This window comes from Phoxinus phoxinus, assembly GCF_949152265.1.
Source record: "Phoxinus phoxinus genome assembly, chromosome: 23".
NCBI classification, from domain to species: Eukaryota; Metazoa; Chordata; class Actinopteri; order Cypriniformes; family Leuciscidae; genus Phoxinus; species Phoxinus phoxinus.
In genome coordinates this window covers 25,430,899-25,451,919 of record NC_136898.1, presented here as the reverse complement: position 1 = coordinate 25,451,919, position 21,021 = coordinate 25,430,899, and the positions used below count along the sequence as shown (strand labels likewise).

The following is a 21,021-nucleotide window of genomic DNA, read 5'->3' as shown; positions in this document are numbered from 1 at the left end:
CAACACTGACCAAAGACATTGTGTTGGAAATTCACCAATAAAATTAAAGTCCGGCCAGTATTTCTCTTACTTTCTCAACATCTAAATGAAGCAAAAACAGGACATGATGTCACAAGATGTGACCCTAAAAAGGACAGAATACCTGTTTTTTTTCTCCTCATAGTCGTTATGTTGGCCATCACAGTTCGGTGCGTCAGAACCACGTCGTACAGGCGCATACAACGGGCGCATTTTTAGCCCAACACACAGCATTGGTTTAGATGTTCGGGGGGAAAAATGTCATAGAAATCCTTTTTTTGTGTATCTTTAGGTTTGGTGTTAAAAATGACAGTGTGAACGGTAAGCAATCCAGGACTAAATGTATCATTTTCTTTTTTGGTCTGAACCAAAAGAACCAAGAGAACCGAACTACAAGTGTGACAAGACAAGAATTAGAATATAATAATAATACTTTATTTTATCATCCTTAAGACAGTAATATAATACAGTAGTTTGACTTAAATCAGCCGTTTTGTGGTCTCATCTGAACTCTGTGCTTGGACACATTTCTGATCACTGCACTTCTGTTTCAGATCGGCAGCAGGAGTAGCGTCTATTCTCCGGAGAGTAACGTCAGAAAGACTGGATCCTACATCTATGAGGAGTTCATGCCTACAGATGGGACTGATGTGAAGGTATCTCGTCTGTCTAATCTCCAACCGGGCACAACTCAGACTAACACGCATGATGCTTCTCATGTTAGCCATGCTCATTTTTATTCATCAGAGAAAATGGTTTGATTTCTTAAGAAGAAAGGTTGTTTTTCTTCACAAAACATCATGAAAATGAGGTATATGTGTACACTCTTGAGTTGTGTTTGCCTGGAGCTTACAATACTGGTCAAAAGTTTGGAATGATTTTTTTAAAAATGTTTTCTTCTGCTCACCAAGGCTGCATTAATTTATGAAAAAAACAGTAATATTGTGAAATATTATTACAATTTAAAAAATAACTGTTTTCTATGTAAAAATATTGTAAACTGTAATTTATTCCTGAATTTTCAGAATCATTACTCCAGTCTTCAGTGTCACATGATCCTTCAGAAATCATTCTAATATGATGATTTGATTATCAAGAAACATTTCTGAAAACATTTAAAAATGGCTTGTGCCTGACTTTAATTCATCTAGTCAGCCTGACTTTAATAAAGATCAGTCAATCAGATCCAGTATGTGGTTGGCTACATGTGACCCGAGTTTGAGTTCGAGCTCGTGGGACTTTCCCATCTCTTCCTCCACTCTCCCACTTCCTGTCTGCTCTCCATAATGACCTCTATAAACAGTAAATAAATCTTTAAAATTTAAAGGAAATATACTTTAATAAACAGAAGTATTAAAGGGGTTGTTTAATGCTCTTTTCACAAGATGTAAAATAAGTGTCTGATGTCTCCAGAGTGTGTGTGTGAAGTTTTAGCTCAAAATACCCCACAGATATTTTTATATCGCATGTTAAAGTGTTACTTTTTGAGGGTGAGCAAAAACACACCGTTTTGTGTGTGTCCCTTTAAATGCAAATGAGCTGCTGCTCCCGGCACAGGGGGCGGAGCTTCAAGAGCTCGTGTCCTTTTACCTCACACACACACACACACACACACACGCACTAAAAATATCAAAAACTTTTAGCCTTTTATGTTCAAACCGGAGTCAGACAATGATGGAGAGACTCAAGAAGAAGTGACAACATGTAGAAGAACAGGACATTTCTGAACGGTTAGTTGATGAATTTATGTAGATTATGTGTAGTTATCTTCTAGTCATTGATTAGCATATTCTGTCTTGATAATCTATAAATCGTGTTCAGGGGGCGGGGTTTATGTAAATTCTAGGGTTGGTGATGTCACTAACCCGGGAGGAATGTCATGTAGTTCCTACCAGCCGTTTGTTGTAGTCCTTAAAAAACTATTTATTTAAAAGCAAATATCTCCCTTTGCTTTGAACTTTGAGCGTTGTAACTTTGCAGATGTTGTTTATGATCAAACAGCAACATTACACACTAACTAAAGTTAGTAAAGTGAAATCATAATCAACCACCCCTTTAAAGTATATTTAATATACTTTAATAAATGAAAGGTTAGGCTAGATATTTTTCGACTTAAAAGCTGTGCTGATAGACTCTGATCCATTGATGAATGAGACGGCACCATTCCCTCTCTGTGTCTGTGTTGGCATCAGGTGTACACTGTAGGGCCCGACTACGCCCACGCTGAGGCCCGCAAGTCTCCCGCTCTGGACGGGAAGGTGGAGCGAGACAGCGAGGGGAAGGAGGTCCGGTATCCAGTCATCCTCAACGCCAGAGAGAAACTCATCGCGTGGAAAGTCTGTTTGGCTTTCAAGGTAAATGAAGATCTTCCAAAACGTGGAATTGAGTCATGATGCCAATCATCAGTAGCCTGGCAAGCCAGACTTACATCAAGATGTTTAGTCTGGCAACTCTCCATAGACGCGGCTTAATCCGAGGGGCGGGATAAACGGTTGTCTCTCAAAATCCCTCTGCACGCAATAGGATAGCGCTACAACCAACCAGAGCAACGAAGAAGGTGACGTACTCCGAGCGGCAAAGATCCGGTCCAGCAAAACTCCGAACACTTCTTCCTTTTTTGAGAATGACTTCAGTGCCGTTCTTTGCTCTTTTCTTAAAGAAAAACTTAACTCCAAGTCCTCCAGAGTCGCGGCCAAAGCCATTCTTTGTTTTCAAGTGGCAGCCGTCGCAACTCTGTCGCCATATGTTAAGCCCGCCCCCGCCTACTCTATACACGACGTGATTGGCCTGACCCAATTTAGGTTTTTGCAGCTAGAAGGTCTATGGAGAGTTGCTAGACTGCCCTGGCTGCAAAATACACTTTGCTGCCACTAGGGTGCGTCTAGATTTCTAGGCTAAATCATCAGAGCCTAATATCTGAAAACTGGTCATGACTATACATTTACAAATTCAGTTCTATATAACATTCCCATTACTAAAAGTGACAAAAAGGCTAAAATAATTTTTTTATGTGTATATATGATAAATATGTAAGAGATAATGTGCAGTGGCAAAGTGCCAGGTCTTGTATCACTCTGAAGCGGTTTATTTTGCTGTACTGTACATTACGTGCATTAGCTCACAGCTATATAATCAATAAACATACGGTCACCTGGGACAATCGGGCACAGCTTTAGCAGCAAAACTGTTGATCAATAAAAGAAATGTGTTTGAAATGTGTCTTATACACGTACATGATCGCCCTATAATCCATCGCGCTCTTTAAGATCGCTAAATTCGAGGCTTCTGGTTGTACCTAGGATATCTAGGTCCACCAAAGGAGGGAGAGCATTCTCACATTTAGCTCCAAAACTCTGGAATAGCCTTCCTGATACTGTTCGTTGCTCAGACTCGCTCTCCCAGTTCAAAACTAGATTAAAGACGCATCTCTTTAACCAGGCATTCATTTAAATGTTTTAATCTTACAGTTAAATCCGACCTCTAGTTCATAACCGCCAGAGGAGAACTGGCCCCCGACTGAGCCTGGGTTCTCCCAAGGTTTTTTTTCTCCATTAGGTCACCTGATGGAGTTTTAGGTCACCATTGGGTCACCTGATGGAGTTTTAGGTCACCATTGGGTCACCTGATGGAGTTTTAGGTCACCATTAGGTCACCTGATGGAGTTTTAGGTCACCATTGGGTCACCTGATGGAGTTTTAGGTCACCTGATGGAGTTTTAGGTCACCATTAGGTCACCTGATGGAGTTTTAGGTCACCATTGGGTCACCTGATGGAGTTTTAGGTCACCATTGGGTCACCTGATGGAGTTTTTCGTTTCCTTGCCACTGTTGCCTTTGGCTTGCTCAGTTGGGGATATTCAATTTAATGAATCAATCAATATTACTATTGATTAGCATTACCAAACATGGACGTTTTATAATTATTTTATTTTAATACTGTGAAGCTGCTTTGATACAATCTGTATTGTGAAAAGCGCTATACAAATATTCTTGCCTTGACTTGACTTGACATGATGCACGTTTGAATATGTGAACATTAGTTGAGTGTGCCACAAACTTGCACATTTACACAGGGCATGTAAATGCTAATGAATGAATCGTTTCTCTATGCCTCTGTAAACTGAAGTGTTAGCAATGTCTCATTGGTAGCAAACGGTGTGTGGCTTCGACCTGCTCCGGGCCAATGGCCAGTCTTACGTCTGTGACGTCAACGGCTTCAGCTTCGTCAAGAACTCCATGAAGTACTACGACGACTGCGCTAAAATCCTGGGGTCAGTACATCATACACATCCAGAAGTGTTTACAAGATCTCTTCTCATTCATAATATACTTTTAATGCATGATTAGATGCACAGATAAAATCTTTTATTTTCTTCATTGTCTGATGCATTTTTTTTTTTTTTTTTTTGACAAACTGCTAATATTTTATTATAATCAGATGATTACACTATGGTAATTTATGGCAATGAATGCTTTTGCATGCTATTCATGAATTATCAACACATGTATACTAGTGTACAGATGAAACTCGAAAATTAGAATATGGTGCAAAAGTTAATTTATTTCAGTAATTCAACTTAAAAGGTGAAACTAATATATTATATAGACTCATTACATGCAAAGTGAGATATTTCAAGCCTTTATTTGTTATAATTTTGATGATTATGGCTTACAAATTATGAAAACCCCAAATTCAAAATCTCAGAAAATTTGAATATTACATGAAATCAATTAAAAAATAATATTTTAAATACAGAAATGTCGGCCCTCTGAAAAGTATAATCACGCATATGTACTCAGTACTTGGTTTGGGCCGCTTTTGCATGAATTACTGCCTCAATGCAGCAAATAAATGAACTTTTGCACAATATTTAAATGTTTGAGTTTCACCTGTGTTTGTTTAAACTCAATTGAGTCAATTGATTATTATTTTCCTTTTGCACAACAGGAATATCATCATGAGAGAATTGGCTCCACAGTTTCAGATCCCGTGGTCTATTCCTTTAGAAGCAGAGGACATTCCCATAGTTCCCACAACCTCTGGAACGATGTATGTCCTCACAAGCAGAGATATGAACATCACAATCCTGATCATTACATCAGCAATGCTATCAGCATCTCAGCTTGGGCAATCTTTTACTTTTAAGTTATTCAAGGAATTGTTCTGTGAAAAATGAAATTGTCTTTAACTCCCAAACACATAAGACTGTTTTCACCAAAACCAACTTCATTAACGAGCGCTTCGTTGAAGATTTAGTTCCACCGAAAAAGAAAACTGTGAACTTCCTCACATTTACTCACTCTCATGTCGTTCCATCCAAACCATAAGACTTTCTTTGAAACACAAATAAATATATATTTTTAATGAAATCTGAGAGATTTCTGTCCCTCCATTGACCAAGTCCATTCACCAGAACTTTAACAAGTTCATAAAGACATAGTAAAAGTAATCCATGTGGATGAAGTGGTTTAATCCAGGTCTTCTCTCTTTATCTTATCTGATGTGCACATAAGTGCATCGATCAATGTTTATATGTATGTTCAGCATATAAAGAATTTGTGTCTTCGATTAAACGGCTCAATTTATACTGATTTGTTTGCGTTTTATGAACTTTTTGAATCGTCAAAGTTTTGGTAATATGGACTTTTAATGGATAGACATGATGTGTACGATTTCAGAGATGAATGTGTTTGGAACAATATAAGGGTGAGTAAATGATTTGAGTGTTAAGGTGACCCACACAATGTACTGCTATTTAACTTGATATTCATTGAATTGTTGATTTTTGTGTTGAGCAGAAGTCAGTTAAATTGATTACACACATTCATCTAAAAAAATAACAAATGTATTGATTTTAGGGCTGTCAAAGTTAATAACGCGTTAACGCAAAATCATATTAACGGCACTTTCATCAGACGACGGCTCGATTATCAGGATTTTTGTGCAGATTAACATGGAGAGCTGGTTATGTCTTAATGGGTCGCGTTTCAGTCACTATTTCATATTCATACTGTTGTTTGACAACAGAAACAGTCAAATATACCAATGAAAACAGTTTTATTGAGAATTTAGCTTCATCAAAATGGGCACAGAGAGAGACACACTAATGTAATAATAAGTAATAAATGTACATTTAGCATTTTCAGAAGAGCTGCCCTGTCATGCAAACATCTAAACATGTTTGTTGTAGTAAATTGCTCAGTGCAAAGAAAGAGAAGTAATAGGAACCTGGTGTTTCTTTGTTCTTTCTTCATGTGTCTAATAGACATGAACACGTTCTTTGAAAAACATCTATGACCATGCTCCATGTTGACTATGGTTTCAATAATAAACATACATTTGCATAAAGCATCCATATTTATCCATGTCCATAATGATTAGAGTATTACAAACTTGAAAAGTATTAATTTAAGGTACATTTAGAATTGTAAAAAAAAAAGTGCGATTAAAAAAAAAAATCGATTGACAGCCCTAATTGATTTATATCTTCTTCTTTTTCCGCGTAAGCTCATAACAAATATAATTTCCTGTGACTTTCAGGATGGAGTTGAGGTGTGTGATCGCTGTGATTCGACATGGGGATCGGACTCCCAAACAGAAGATGAAAATGGAGGTTCGACATCAGAGGTACCAACATTTTAGATCTACTGTCACTAAGCAATCTCGGTAACACTTTATTTTACAGTGTCCTTACATGTACTTACCATGGTAATAACAGTAAATTATGAATAAGAACATGCAATTAACCCTCAACCAAAACCTAATCCTACCCCAATATTAAGTACATGTTGTTAATTATTATTACTCAGTACTTAAATATATAATTACAGTGTAACAATGACACCTTAAAATAAAGTGTAACCACAATCTTCATCATGAACTGTCACTAACTCCAACAGAATATGAAGTTTAAGGTGACTGTATGCTCAGCTTAAGTGTGTCCTTTATTAATTTCTCATTTTGTGTCTTTCAGATTTTTTGACCTCTTTGAAAAATGTGAAGGTTACAAAAGTGGGAAACTGAAATTGAAAAAGCCAAAGCAACTCCAAGTAAATAAATGATGTTTTAGCAACAGTATTCACCACACATATGTCAAGCATTGATTTCAAGATGATAAGTTATATTTGATTGAATTGAACAGGAAGTGTTGGACATTGCCAGACAGCTGCTGGTAGAACTCGGCCAAAACACCGATTCAGAAATCGAGGAGAGTAAAGCAAAGCTTGAACAGCTGAAAACAGTGCTTGAAATGTAAGTGTTCTGGTCAGTTCATTATCAGGGGCCAAGCAACACATATTGTGTCTGTTAGTGTCCACACAAGAACGAAATGCGTGAGGACAGGATTTATATTTTGGGGCGAATCTTCTCATTAAATGACAGAAATATTGCTATTTTTAATTTTTATCAAACCCATACTACAGTGTTCACCAAATTTAGTATCGCCTTTAGATCACATTCGGACCATGCTAGTAAAAGTTATGAAATCTGCAGGTCTTTGTGTTATACCAAACCTTTCACATGTAAAGCATCATTCATTTGATGGCAAGGACTCCATAAAACTCTAACATATCTGACACATTTACAGGATACTGTGTATCGGTCTGATGACGCGCCAGCTTCTGTGGTGTTTAAACCACTTTTCCTGTGGATGATTATCCAGCCTAATTTTAAGCCACTTCGTCACGCTTGGCCCCGTTATATTGAAATATGCAGCTATATTTCTGTCCTGTTTCTAATATCTCATTTTGTTTGTTCAGGTACGGCCATTTCTCTGGCATTAATCGCAAGGTTCAGTTAACATATCTGCCACACGGTTGCCCGAAAACCTCCAGTGAAGAGGAAGGTGACGATGGTCCTGAATGTGTCTTTTCACTGGTTTCATTCATTTTCATGCCGTTTCTTAGACCTTCCTTCTGTTTACATAGTTGTGTGTATGTGTAAGATCAGTTACCTTTTATTAAAGTCCCCCTGTGGTGAAAATCCAGATTTTAATGTTGTTTATATATGTCTATGTGGTGTTATTAATATGCTTTAACACAAAGCATGTGTAAGTTCATAAGTCGACAGCATTGCTGAGTATTTTCTGATTAAAACTGCAGTGAACCAAAGACAGTCTCAAAAACACGGTTTGAAATCGCTGGTGTTTCTGACGTCACAAACTACCTTGTAACCAATCAGATCCACGTGTGTGAGTGAGTGGAGGCGGGGCACATTTGCATATTCATAGAACCGCGCATACTAAATGAGACAAGGGTGTCGAGTTACATTCAAGATATTAGTCATGAAGAAAAACATTTCAAGGCTAAATGAAATGATCGACTACAGGGGGACTAAAAAAAATTATTTCATAAAAGAGACTTATTTTGATATTGATTGTGTATGTTTATGTGTGTGTGTGTTGAGATGTGCGGAGGGATGACCCGTCACTGTTGCTGGTCCTGAAGTGGGGGGGCGAGTTGACTCCAGCTGGCAGGGTTCAGGCCGAAGAGCTCGGTCGGGCCTTTAGGTGCATGTACCCTGGAGGACAAGGTACTTTACACACACACACACACACACACACACACACACACACTGCTCATTACTGCCCCTGTTACGCCCGCCTCATGTTGTTTATGGGTTTCCTCAGGCGACTACGCCGGCTTCCCCGGCTGTGGGCTTCTCCGTCTGCACAGCACATACAGGCACGACCTGAAGATATACGCCTCTGATGAGGGACGCGTTCAGATGACTGCCGCTGCGTTCGCTAAAGTACCATTAAAACTTCACATTTAAACTATGTTAAAAGCATAAATGGTTTTAAATATTGTTTTAATTGCATGCTTTAATTTTATTTTGGCAGCCCGAATTAAAACATATTGATAATAATCGTATTATTACTATTTCTGTAACACTTTACAATAAGGTTCATTAGTTAACATTAGTTAGTGTATTAACTAACATGAACTAACCATGAGCAGTACATGTTACTGTATTTGTTCATCTTTTTGAACTTTAGTTAATAAAAATCCAGCTGTTTGTTCATATTATTTCACAGTGCATTAACTAATGTTAACAAGATTTTAATAAAGTATTAGTAAATGCTGTATACATGTTGTTCATTATTAGTTCATGTTAACTAATGTATGTAATGTAACTAAACTAATGTAATGATAACTAACGAACCTCATAGTAAAGTGTTACCATTATATATCTTCTAAACGACGAGACGTGTGAGTGTTAATAAGAGAGTGTGCGTGTGCGTGTGCGTGTGTGTGTGTGTGTGTGTGTGTCCTCAGGGCCTGCTGGCGTTAGAGGGAGAGCTGACGCCCATCCTGGTTCAGATGGTGAAAAGTGCCAACATGAACGGCCTGCTGGACAGTGACAGCGACTCCTTAAGCAGCTGCCAGCAGAAAGTCAAAGCCCGACTCCATGACATCCTGCAGAAGGACAGAGACTTCACGACAGAAGACTTCGAGAAGGTCAGGTCACAGTCATATTTAAGGTCGCTTAAAAGATTCCAGATGGCTGATACTTTTTCTGTTGTTCTGTGAAGAATTGAACTGTGTTTTTGATCTCTGCTTTTGGGAACTATATAAGTAGTTGTCATTAGGCATTTGAATGACTGAAAATTGCTATTACTGAGTTGTTGATGTCAAAATTACAAAAGAAACCCTGTTAACAGTATCAGTGTCGTGGAGAGTAAGACGGGCGGTGTTAGCTTTTGACGCGCCCGACCCGAGTTTGAAATAAGTGGAAGTAAAGTGTCTAAAGGGGTATTTAATAATGGGAATAAAGTGTTTATCAGGTAGGGTTAGTGAGGGGGAATTTAGGGACAGGGACAAGTAATGTCTCAATAATGCAGCATCTGTTTATGGGTTTAATAAATCTAATATACACTGAATATGTTGTTATCGCATACTGTTTTATACTACAATACACTGAGGTGCAAATAGTCTATAGATGACATCTAACAACTATTTACACTCAGTGCAAAGAAAATACTGCTTTTTACATCTAGTGTAAATAGCCTGAGGTTTTTCCTGTTGCTGTGAGTGATGATGGGTGATGTGTGTTTTATTTTCGGACCAGCTGGCGCCCACCTCCAGCACATCTCTTGTGAAGTCCATGCAGATGATCAAAAACCCTGTGAAGACATGTGATAAGGTGTACTCGCTCATCCAGAGCCTAACGCTGCAGGTCCGCCAGAGGATGGAAGACCCCAAATCAGCAGGTGCACCTTTAACATGGGGCTGAGGGACTCTCACAAATATAGACATGATGTATCGCATATAACACACTTCCATGACTGCTGTGTTACTGGGCGAAATCAAATGTTTGTTTAAAGAAATATTAAAAATGCATTTCAGACATACCTATGAGTATGATTTAAATTTCTGCTTTGCAGTTCTTTAATTAATTTACCTGAGTCAAGTATTAATGTTGTTTATAAGCTTTTTTTAGGGCCCGAGCACCGATGGTGTGAGGAGCTTATTGCAAATGCTCCGTTTATTATTATTTTAACTTGTTTAACTCTTTTTTTCTCGATGGTTTTTGAAAAATGTTTGAAACCAACATAAATACAAATATGAGATTGAATGTGAGATATTTAGATGTATGTAGATCAATAATGTATTGATGTCATGAGGTATGATGTTATGATGCGATTTTTTTTATTTTAATTTTTTTATACCAAATCCCTTAAAGATAAAATACCGGTATGTAATTTTTTTTCACTGCTAGGGGTCGCTAACCTCTTACAGTAACAAAGGCGTAGGTCGATGACGAAGTGTTAAGCTGAATGATGGGACTTGCTGTCAAGCTGATGGATCTAATAATATTTATGGATGAGTGAAAACATTGATGTTTTTAACATTACAGTGGTATGAAGCAGGCGATCGCGATTGCTAATAAGAGACAGATATCAGCGCCACACGCGAGTCCCACGGAGCTATATAACATTGATTAGTTTTATGTACATTTGCTCACCTATCTAATAAAGTGCATGCGAGCGGCGTCTGTCGAGTCGAAGTTAGTCGCGGATGCTAGCTCTCGGCATCTCGAAAACGCCACGCTGATATTGATCCTCGTTTTAGTTCTCCTTTTGTCCCAAAGTCGGCTTGCCAGGGTCCATAATGTTTGAACGAAACAAGAACAGCGTGCCGCTAAACGTTTCGCACTACGCTGTTGTCCAGGACTGTCGCCATGGCTATGGCAGTACGAGCGGAAACCAGGGATAACGCGGATATTGCATAATTTACAGGCGACATTTTTTTCCGAGTCGGCCAATATTCAAAATTGGAATTTCTCTGAAATAAAAAAATCTTTGGAGACTTTTGGGATATTGTAAGTACACAACTGCAGGAAATATATCACACTGTGCAAGTGATTTTTGGATATTTTATTAAATTTTTTTTACATATTGTACCTTTAATTGTTGTTTGTACAGCTAACATCAGGTTGGCGGACAGGGTTTTGGAGCGAGGGTGTGTGTGGTTGAGGGCATTTAATTCAGTGGCTCATTTATTCATTTTTTAATCAGATATCCAGTTGTACCACAGTGAGACTCTTGAGCTGATGCTGCGTCGCTGGTCTAAACTCGAGAAGGATTTCAAGATGAAGAATGGCCGGTACAACATCAGCAAGATTCCTGATATCTACGACTGCATCAAGTATGACGTGCAGCACAACAGCTCATTAAAGCTTGACCACACCATGGAAATATACCGGTTATCCAAAGCACTGGCTGACATTGTCATCCCACAGGTACAATGCACCTTTTCTCTTAATCAAAGATCAATGAAGTGAGTTATGAAAGCTGGTATATTTAAATGCACAGTTTGTTTATTTTCTTAAACATCTTTGGTAATTGTCCTTGTTTGCTCTTGTCAGGAATATGGCATTTCTCAGCCTGAGAAACTGGACATAGCCAAAGGTTACTGTACACCTCTCATCCGCAAGATCCGCTCTGACCTACAGAGGACCCAGGACGACGACACTGTTAATAAACTGCACCCAGTGTAAGACGCAGTCTGAGAGAATAACACTCATAAAAGAGATCACAATATAAACACTAGCCAATACACAGTTCAAGAACTAAAGGGGAACACAATTATTGTGCATGTAAACACTTGAAGGGATATTCACCCAAAAATAACAATTCTGTCATTTAATTACCCTCATGTCTTTCCAAACCCATACAAGTTGAGTTAATTTTTGCAAAACAAAGATTTGTTTTCAATATTCACTCATCATGATTTTTGTCCATCTGTTGAACATCCAGAAAAACTAAATTTGTATATAAACTGTGATCAACGCACATACAGCACATCATGCAGAGTTTTCAAACCGATGGCCATTTACATTGAAATATTGCAAAAAGTAATGGCACAAAAACCAAGCATCATTCCTACGGTCAAAGACATTGTGTAAAATGGTCAGATAATACCAAATTTCTATTTTTGCTGCATAAAACGTACATTATAAGTTGACCCCAGACAGATAGATAGATAAATAAAAACATGTATGTCATGATCCCTTTAATGTATTAATATTTGACTGTTATTCGTTCACGTTTGGAGCTGAATTGTAAGTGCAGTGGATTGTCCTGTGCCCAGATATTCCAGGGGAGTCATGTCTCCCGAACGCCATGTGCGGACCAGACTTTACTTCACCAGCGAGAGTCACGTACACTCACTGCTGTCCATCTTGCGTTACGGAGCCCTCTGTGACGTATGTCTTTAGTTATATCATCTTTCATATAAATATGTTATTTAAATGTATCCACTGTTTTTTGCTATGCCATGCTAAATGTATTCAAAGGAATTGTTTTCGCTGTGTCCTCAGGAGGCCAAAGATGACCAATGGAGGAGAGCCATGGATTACCTTAAAATAGTCAGTGAGCTGAACTACATGACACAGATCGTCATCATGCTCTATGAAGACCCAAACAAGGTACGAGGAGCACACATGCAATGCTTTTAAATAGCAGAAATCAGAAGTGAAATATGTTGTTTTTCTGTGTTTTGATGCCCAAGGGATGTATATAAGGATTTTTGTCATAATTCTGCACATGCTAGATCATATTTTGAGCACACTAAACTTACGGACGCAAGACTTTTGGTCAGATTTACAGCTTAAATCCTTTTTTGGCGTTAAATAAACTACTGTCAGGATTTACTAAAGACATGCAGTGTAAAATTAGCGCTGATAAGGCACGGACAGGGTTATTTTTGCAGCTGAACATTTGTAGGAGTTTCCCTTTCAGACGCAAAATATATGGGAGGAGAGTATTTAAATGAATCATGCAAGGTGATTTACTAAGGTTTGCGCTAGTCTATTTACTGGTATTTGCGCCATTATTTAACACCCCCAAAAAGCTTGTCTTAAACCAGACGCTAATTTGCGCTGCTCTTGGTAGATTGTGTTGGTCATTATGGAAATGATCTGACTGTGTCTGTGTTTTTAACCTGCGAGTCGTCAGTAGATCACGAGCAGAATTTAAAAAATTTGTCATGTTTACGGGATTGAGCTCTCAAATTTGCCTTATTTAGTCAATCTGGCCCTTAAAATGTTATGCTATATTTGTGTATATATGTTTCTAACATTCTAACATAACAATATACCACATAACATGCTTCTAACATAACATTATATATATATAATATTTAGGCATGTATGATGTACGAGGACCGACATGTGACCCTGTTAATACCGTGTTAATGTGGGGTTTGGATTTGTAGGATCCTTCATCAGAGGACCGTTTCCATGTGGAGCTTCACTTCAGTCCAGGAGCTAAAGGCTGTGAAGAAGATAAAAACCTGCCGTCTGGATTCGGATATAGACCAGCATCCAGAGAGGTTAGCTGAGACTGATGACTGTTGTCTTGAATGTTAGAAATCTTTTTTCTCTCTCTCTCTTTTCTGCATATTTCCTCTTGCTGAGGTTGGGAAAAAAATTGGTGAATAAAAGAAACAACTGAGAGAACTTGAGAGTAGCTATTCTACTGTTAAATGTGTTTATTTGCAGTGTTTCTCAGTCTCTGTTCTTCAGTCTCGAATGCAGTTAAGTGTCTGATGTCTCTGTAGAATGAGGGCTCCAAGAAGAAATCCCATAATGACAGCGACGAGGAGGCCAGCGGTGCCAAGCGGGACGAGCCGGATCGAGCCCTGATGATGTTCCGGCCCATGGTGTCGGATCCCATCTACATCCACCGCAAGTCCCCTCTGCCCCGCTCCAAAAAGATCGGCTCTGTGGAAGTAAGTTATTATACTGTATGTTGTCATTATAAAGGGTCTCTAAAAGGTTTTCTTCTAGTAATCAAATCAAGTCATTTCCAATTCATCACTATTCTTCCGTACATATGTATATTGCTCAGCTTAGCTTTGGCAATGCATGAGTTAAAGGCAGGGTAGGCAGGATTTGTCTAAAAAACTTTTCCCCAAATTTGTCTTTATATACCAATACATAATTAAAATGTAAGCACTGAAAAAGAGAGTATAAAAATCGAGTGTCTGTAGTCCTCTCAGAGCTGCAATAAACACAGCTACTTATTCCATTTATGCTTGTATACAGATTCAAACATTTAAACGCATACGCTTTTAGATGTAAGTTTTTAACAAATTCAGTGTTTCCAAACTTCTGTCTGGTAGTGTATGTACTGTGCATAATTAATTATATTTATCTTACTTTTCCCCCCATTGCTGTGACATTCACATCATGCATTGATGTGGGAAAAGTGTGTGTGATTCTCATCAGTTTCAACTGTCCATGTGCTTCATGTGTCCTTCATTATAATGACTGTGCCAGAGTCTCCTCCTTATTTTCTGTTTCTCTCCATTGAATTCGATTTTTAGGAAACGGGTTGATGTTTTTGTATTATGTTTTCATCAGTTCATGTCATTGTAAAGCATATAAGCTGGGTCAAAGTGAAAGTGAAAGACTGTTGTTATTCTAGGAATGTTGTACAGCTTCATGGTAAAGGTACACCATGTAAGTTTTTCTTTTGTTCAAAATTAGTTAATACATCATCAAACCTTCTTCCAAAACGTGTTCCCTAATTCACTATGGTAAGCCTTTATAATATTTATATTTAGACCTGACAGGATGGTTTTCGCAGGATAAAGCGCCTGTGCGTGTGTCGTCATATCCATAAATAGAGTAAAGTTGCTCCGGCTGCTCATAATCATATTCATACACACAGTCACAGGCATGCAGTTTTGTTTTTTAATCGCTAGAGGGCCAAAAGTTACATAGTGTTCCTTTAATTATTGCATTATAGTCTAATATATAATTTCATGATATGTGTTATATCACTAAGTTAGTCAGTGAGCTGCGCGATGCTAATTATGGTGGTTGTTTTCTTTTCTTTTTTTTAGCCCAAATGAAATTCCATCTGTATGTTTCTAAAACTACATTTTTCCTTCTAATGTCCATCTCTTGCCACATTAATACACTAAATAACAAAATAATTACAGCCCTTGCTTCTGCAAAACATATTATTTATTGCTATCATTATATCATGGTCTGTCTGAATACTCATGATTGTCTGGAAGATGTTCGTTCACACACACACACACACACACACACACACACACACACACACACACACCGCACGCACACACACACACACACACACACACACACACACACACACACACTTTCATTTCATACCTAGCCATGGATGATCCTTTCTTTTATGAAATGAGATATAAAGAACAAACTGATGCATCCCAAAAAAGGAAAAGTAATGTATTTGATCCAATAATAAGTATTAAATACAGAAATGATCTACATGGCCATTTTCTTGTTACATCGATTAGTTTTGAGTAAGATGGCTGTTTGTGTTTATCACAGAATTTTAGAAAAGCACTTAAAATAGACAGGTGTGTATAATTTTAGCCTAAAACCCTATTAACTTTTTAGTCCCTATTTAAGATTCGAGTCGTTATTATAATACTATATCGAGATTATATTTTGAAAATTGACACTTTTTGTCCAAAAAAGGAATGAAATCAATAAAAGGAAAAGTCCAGCTAAAAGTGAAATATCTCTCATCCCTGTGGCGCTCTCACACTGTTGCTCTTTGGATTTATTGTACAATGTGATGCAAATGTCCCCATCTTGCCATACTAATGTCACACAATATTGCTTCAAGCATTCAGTTTTCAGTCAACCAAAACCAGCTAGCAGCCTTGTTAGGGTGTGGGTGCAAAAGCATATCCATGAATCTGTCATATTACAATTTCTCACCCTCAAAATGTATGTTATTTTGAAAAAATGTCCACAGTCTCTTTTTTGTTTTCTTTTTTAGTCCCCAATGCAGACAGAGTTTTTCAAGACGCCTGCTGGCAAAGTATGAGCGCACACATAGCTGTGTCTTCTTAGCTTGGTGGACACGTAGCCGGACTGTTGTTAACGTTGCATGACTGTGCTGTTTCTGCCCCCTGTCTCACTTCCAGGAAGAGAGCCCCCTGAGTGTGTCTAGCCCTGACTCTATAGGTACCTGGATTCATTACACCTGTGGTGTTGGTACTGGGCGTCGAAGACGCAGATCAGGGGACCAAATTACTTCCTCCCCAGTCTCCCCCAAATCACTGGCTTTCACATCCAGTATTTTTGGCTCATGGCAACAGGTTTTTACCAATTTAATTCATTCTTCACACCAACCACTAACGCACTGTTCATTCACACTCAAGATGGTGGCGGCGGTAAGCAAGGACACCTAATGAGCAGATGAATTAGAGGAGGGCACTATAACCTCATTCGTCATGTGTTTTGCACTGGTTTGTGTTCTGGAATATCAGCTTCTAACTTTTCAATTTGTATCTGGACATCTGGTCTTCATCTTTGTCTTAAAGGGAAAGTTCACCCAAAAATGTAATCCTGTCATCATTTACTCAAACCTGCATGAGTTTCTCTCCTCTGTTGAACACAAAAGAAGATATTGTGAAGATTGTTGACGCTAGCCATTGACTTTCATAGCATTTATTTTCCTACTATGGAAGTCAATGGGGTCCATAAACTGTTTAATTACCCACATTCTTCACAATATCTTCTTTTGTGTTCAGCAGAGGAGAGAAACTCATGCAGGTTTGGAACGACATGAGTTAACAGAGTTACATTTTTGGGTGAACTTTCCCTTTAACAATGTTTTTTTAAACATCGCATCTTAATGCATGTTTTCCTCAAGTTCCACATAAACCATGCATTTGTTCTAATCGTATGAAAACTAACCTGTTTAATATTTCTCCATTGACCGTAATTGGTACTAAATTCTGTGATTCTTGATTTAGACGACAAATCCATTCGTGTTAAGACACCGATAACCCAGTCTTTGTTTTTTACAGTGTTGGTTTAAAGTCAACATGAAATCAAAATTGGCTAAAAGTTTTATTTTCTTGAAATGTTTATGATTCATCTGTGCATGTTAATCCGGGAAAATCACACATGCCTGTTTTTTGGTATTTTTATAGGTAGATCACAGGGGATTCTTGACAATAGTTAATTGTTAATAAATAGTTAATGTAGTTTAGTGTTCGCGTAAGTAAAGGTTGTGGCAATAATAGCAAAAGAATGGTAATATTACCATTTTTCTCTGTTGAGATGCTCTCAGAGACGAGCTTTTGTGGCACCTCAGGCTTTTCTGCATGTGTGTTTTCAGAGGTTCAGTAGTCCTCCTGCAAACCCTCATTCAGATTTAAACAGCCGTGTTTCAGCATCCTGATGCACACACTCAAGTCTTGCCCCACAACTCTTTTTCCTTGTTGAATATCCTCAAAAATGCATCATTTTAAGGACATAAAATGCGATTTCAGGTTGACTTTAAATTCTGTTTTAAGTGTCTTTTCTTGTTGTTTTTTGTTATAAAATTTGATTTTTTTGTGTGTGTGTGTGTGAGACTTGGTATGACATTCCAGTTTGATTCAATCAGTATCCAAAAAAATTATTCATAGACTTTTTGGCCATGAAAAAAGACACTTTTGCTGCTGCTTCAGACCATAAACTAAATCTCATCCCAACCCTTCAGTGATTAATCTTTCTCTCTGCACCAATCGTCTCTCTCCATCCTTGTTTAGCCTGTAGTCAGTCTCTTGTCACTCATCTGCTGTGCTATTAGCTGTCCTTGGCATCCCGCTCCACGCCAGTGTCCAGTACAGTTGACCTCTGGGCTGCTGCGGGTCACTGATGTCATACATGTGTTGGGTGGATTACGCCTGTCACTCATCTCTTCCAGGATTTTGCCTCTTGCTTTGGCACCTTTTAATATTCACTGGTTTCTCACCCAGATTCTCATTTCTCGTTCTCACAGTTCAGTTGGAAGCGTTATCAACATAATCAATGATATTTGTTTATGGTGGTTAACCATTTAGTGGACATCACAATTTTTATTATGTTTTACAAAAATAATTATAACCCACGTGTTATAATTATGCTTGTGTCTTTGTTTTAAAATATATTATTGCTTCGTTTTGTCATTTTTACGCAACATAACAAAGTGGGAACCTCGGTCAAGTTCTTAACACACAGTCTAATGTTTAGAGGATAGTGGCACAGATTAACCCAAGTCTTCAACTAAATACAGTGACCCTAAAAAGAATCTGGACACTTTAGTCACACTGAAAAATGGCATTATGTTTGATGAGAAAATATCAAAGCATTTTATAATCCATTGAAATTTGGTCAATGTGATTTTTAGTATTTACAGCTGACACTGGACAAATGAGAATATGGTGCAAAAGTTCATTTATGTCAGTAATTCAACTTAAAAGGTGAAGCTAATATATTATATAGACTCATTACATGCAAAGTGAGATATTTCAAGCCTTTATTTGTTATAATTGTGATGATTATGGCTTACAGATTATGAAAACCCCAAATTCAAAATTAGAATATTGTGAAAAGGTTTTCATAAGCTGTGTGCCATAATCATCACAATTATAACAAATAAAGGCTTGAAATATCTCACTTTGCATGTAATGAGTCTATATAATATATTAGTTTCACCTTTTATGTTGAATTTCTGAAATAAATGAACTTTTGCACCATATTTGCACTATATTCTCATTTGTCCAGTGTCACCTGCACATCAATACCAGGAAAATAAAATCTTTATCTCTCTTTTTGTGACACGTTTTGCTTAAGTGTGTTATACTCTAACCAAAATCTTTCAGGTAAATTGAAATTGGTTTGATGATATAAACACACAGATTTGAGTGTGTATTCTCGGGGCCATTGAAACTCTAGTAGTTGAGGACTGGCGTGATCTAGGCCTCGTGTAAAGAGAACTGCTGTGTAATATTCCTCTATTCCCGGGATAACCCTCTTTCACCCCAAAGTAGATTTCATAGATTTGAAGTTTCCTTTGGTTTTGCATGAAACTTGAAATGAACATTTTTAAGCGAGAAAAGTAACTGGGCTGTGACCGTCTTGTTCCCTGCTCTGTTGGGTTTTACATGGATGCAAATGCATATTTGTTTGAAATTGTGGTTTGTTCAGTTCTCCTCTATAAACTGTTGCCATGTTCGTCCTCATCCCCTTCTGCATTCCTGATCTCATTTCCCGTTTCTGATATGGACTGTGTGGCAATGCTTAACGCATGATCCATTTATTTTTCTTCACGCTGGGTCTTTTTTGATCGTATTAAACTCACATATTTACAGTGCTGCTTATTAATGTCTGTCCTGTAAACGGCCTTCATGGAGACGGGATGCAGGTTGAGTGTTCGCTGAGTGGTTATTGTTGTGTGCCTGTGCTCTTTCAGGTTCTGTCGGAGAACAACAGCCACAGCCGCCCGGCCAGACTTCACCCCGATCACAAGCTCACCCCGGGAATCGGTAAGATCGCACTCAACACACTCCTAATCTGCATCTTATAAAGCCATGTAATATCCTGACTGTAGTTGGATGTTCACTATGGAGGAACTCTGACACGCTGTCCTGGTTCTCTATGTCCAAATAATATTTTGCCGTTCCATTTCTAATCTCTGTTGTGTGTGATGTTGATGTGGCTGCTCTCTCTTGATTCTTTAAACTTAACGACCACTTAATGTGGGTCTGAATTGGAAGTGAGTGTGTGATACTGTGAGTGAGCTTTACTCTGAAACTGATTTTTGCCACACAGCTGACTAATACAGTGCTGACTCTCATATATGCTTGTAATGTCCTTTGTGTGTTTGTAGGCCGTATACACACAAGCCTCCATGCTTTATATGGGAGCACATCTTTAGTAAGGGTGTGTAGGTGACATGAAACCGTTTTGGATGTCCTGCGGTGTGACATCACCATAGGGTTCTTGAACTTTATAGAACGCTTTATGCAACAACAAAAAAAGTTCTATATAAGAAGAAAATCTTAAATGATTGCTTAATACTTTCATTTTTAACAGTTATTTACATTTTTTCTTGTGGTGTGATGAGTTTATGAGTTGTTTAATTAATAAAATTTATTTAAATTGAAAAATTAATTAAAACAAGTACCTGACAGAACCCTTTTCGGTTCTATACACTGTAGAAGCTTTTCTTTATGATTGATTCTTTAAGAGTGGAATTTTCTTTTTTTTTCCAAGACTGGTCATAACTTTAAGTCAGTTACATAAAAACATAGATTAGTGTAATTTGAATCTGAAAAGTAAGACTAATGAGCCCTAACTAATTGCTAGTTGGTCATACTAGACAGTCTTGCATACAATAATACAACTGGCCCCAGTATTGTAATACATTTTTCTTTCTTTATTTTTAGATTTATTATACACACAGCTTTTTGAGCCCATAATCGAGATGAACTGAATTTTGTATTAATGGGCTTTATGCACAGCTGCACTACTTCCTGAACTTCAGGCAGCTCCTTTGTTTCCTGTCTGCCATTATTGGACAAACTGATTAATGCAGGTGTGTGTGATTATTGTTGTTGGTCAGGCACACCTGGATTAATCAGTTTGTCCAGTAATGGCAGACAGGAAACAAAGGAGCTGGCTAAAGTTCAGGAAGTAGTGCAGCTGTGCATAAAGCCCATTCAAGTTCATTATTTT

The 21,021-nt window shown here is 37.9% G+C and overlaps 2 protein-coding genes across 9 annotated transcripts in view; one reads left to right on the top strand and one right to left on the bottom strand.

Annotated features, from left to right (window-relative positions):
- The window catches only part of slc38a9 (solute carrier family 38 member 9), a 219,439-nt gene that overhangs the window by 83,743 nt on the left and 114,675 nt on the right, over positions 1-21,021 (bottom strand). The window lies entirely within an intron of this gene.
- The window catches only part of ppip5k2 (diphosphoinositol pentakisphosphate kinase 2), a 47,800-nt gene that overhangs the window by 13,781 nt on the left and 12,998 nt on the right, over positions 1-21,021 (top strand). For 4 of the 7 annotated variants that reach the window (XM_079600216.1, XM_079600214.1, XM_079600213.1 and 1 more), the window contains exons 8-27: positions 573-674; positions 2,211-2,372; positions 4,167-4,288; positions 4,966-5,067; positions 6,559-6,645; positions 6,992-7,067; positions 7,160-7,269; positions 7,776-7,861; positions 8,422-8,547; positions 8,645-8,766; positions 9,294-9,476; positions 10,087-10,228; positions 11,537-11,760; positions 11,887-12,014; positions 12,612-12,726; positions 12,841-12,948; positions 13,737-13,853; positions 14,082-14,252; positions 16,455-16,628; positions 19,757-19,829. In XM_079600216.1, coding sequence (XP_079456342.1) covers positions 573-674; positions 2,211-2,372; positions 4,167-4,288; positions 4,966-5,067; positions 6,559-6,645; positions 6,992-7,067; positions 7,160-7,269; positions 7,776-7,861; positions 8,422-8,547; positions 8,645-8,766; positions 9,294-9,476; positions 10,087-10,228; positions 11,537-11,760; positions 11,887-12,014; positions 12,612-12,726; positions 12,841-12,948; positions 13,737-13,853; positions 14,082-14,252; positions 16,455-16,628; positions 19,757-19,829 — 2,530 coding nt within the window. Of the gene's footprint in view, positions 1-572; positions 675-2,210; positions 2,373-4,166; positions 4,289-4,965; positions 5,068-6,558; positions 6,646-6,991; positions 7,068-7,159; positions 7,270-7,775; positions 7,862-8,421; positions 8,548-8,644; positions 8,767-9,293; positions 9,477-10,086; positions 10,229-11,536; positions 11,761-11,886; positions 12,015-12,611; positions 12,727-12,840; positions 12,949-13,736; positions 13,854-14,081; positions 14,253-16,306; positions 16,349-16,454; positions 16,629-19,756; positions 19,830-21,021 lie in introns of all 7 variants that reach the window. The other 3 variants (XM_079600211.1, XM_079600210.1, XM_079600215.1) reach the window with 2 other exon arrangements.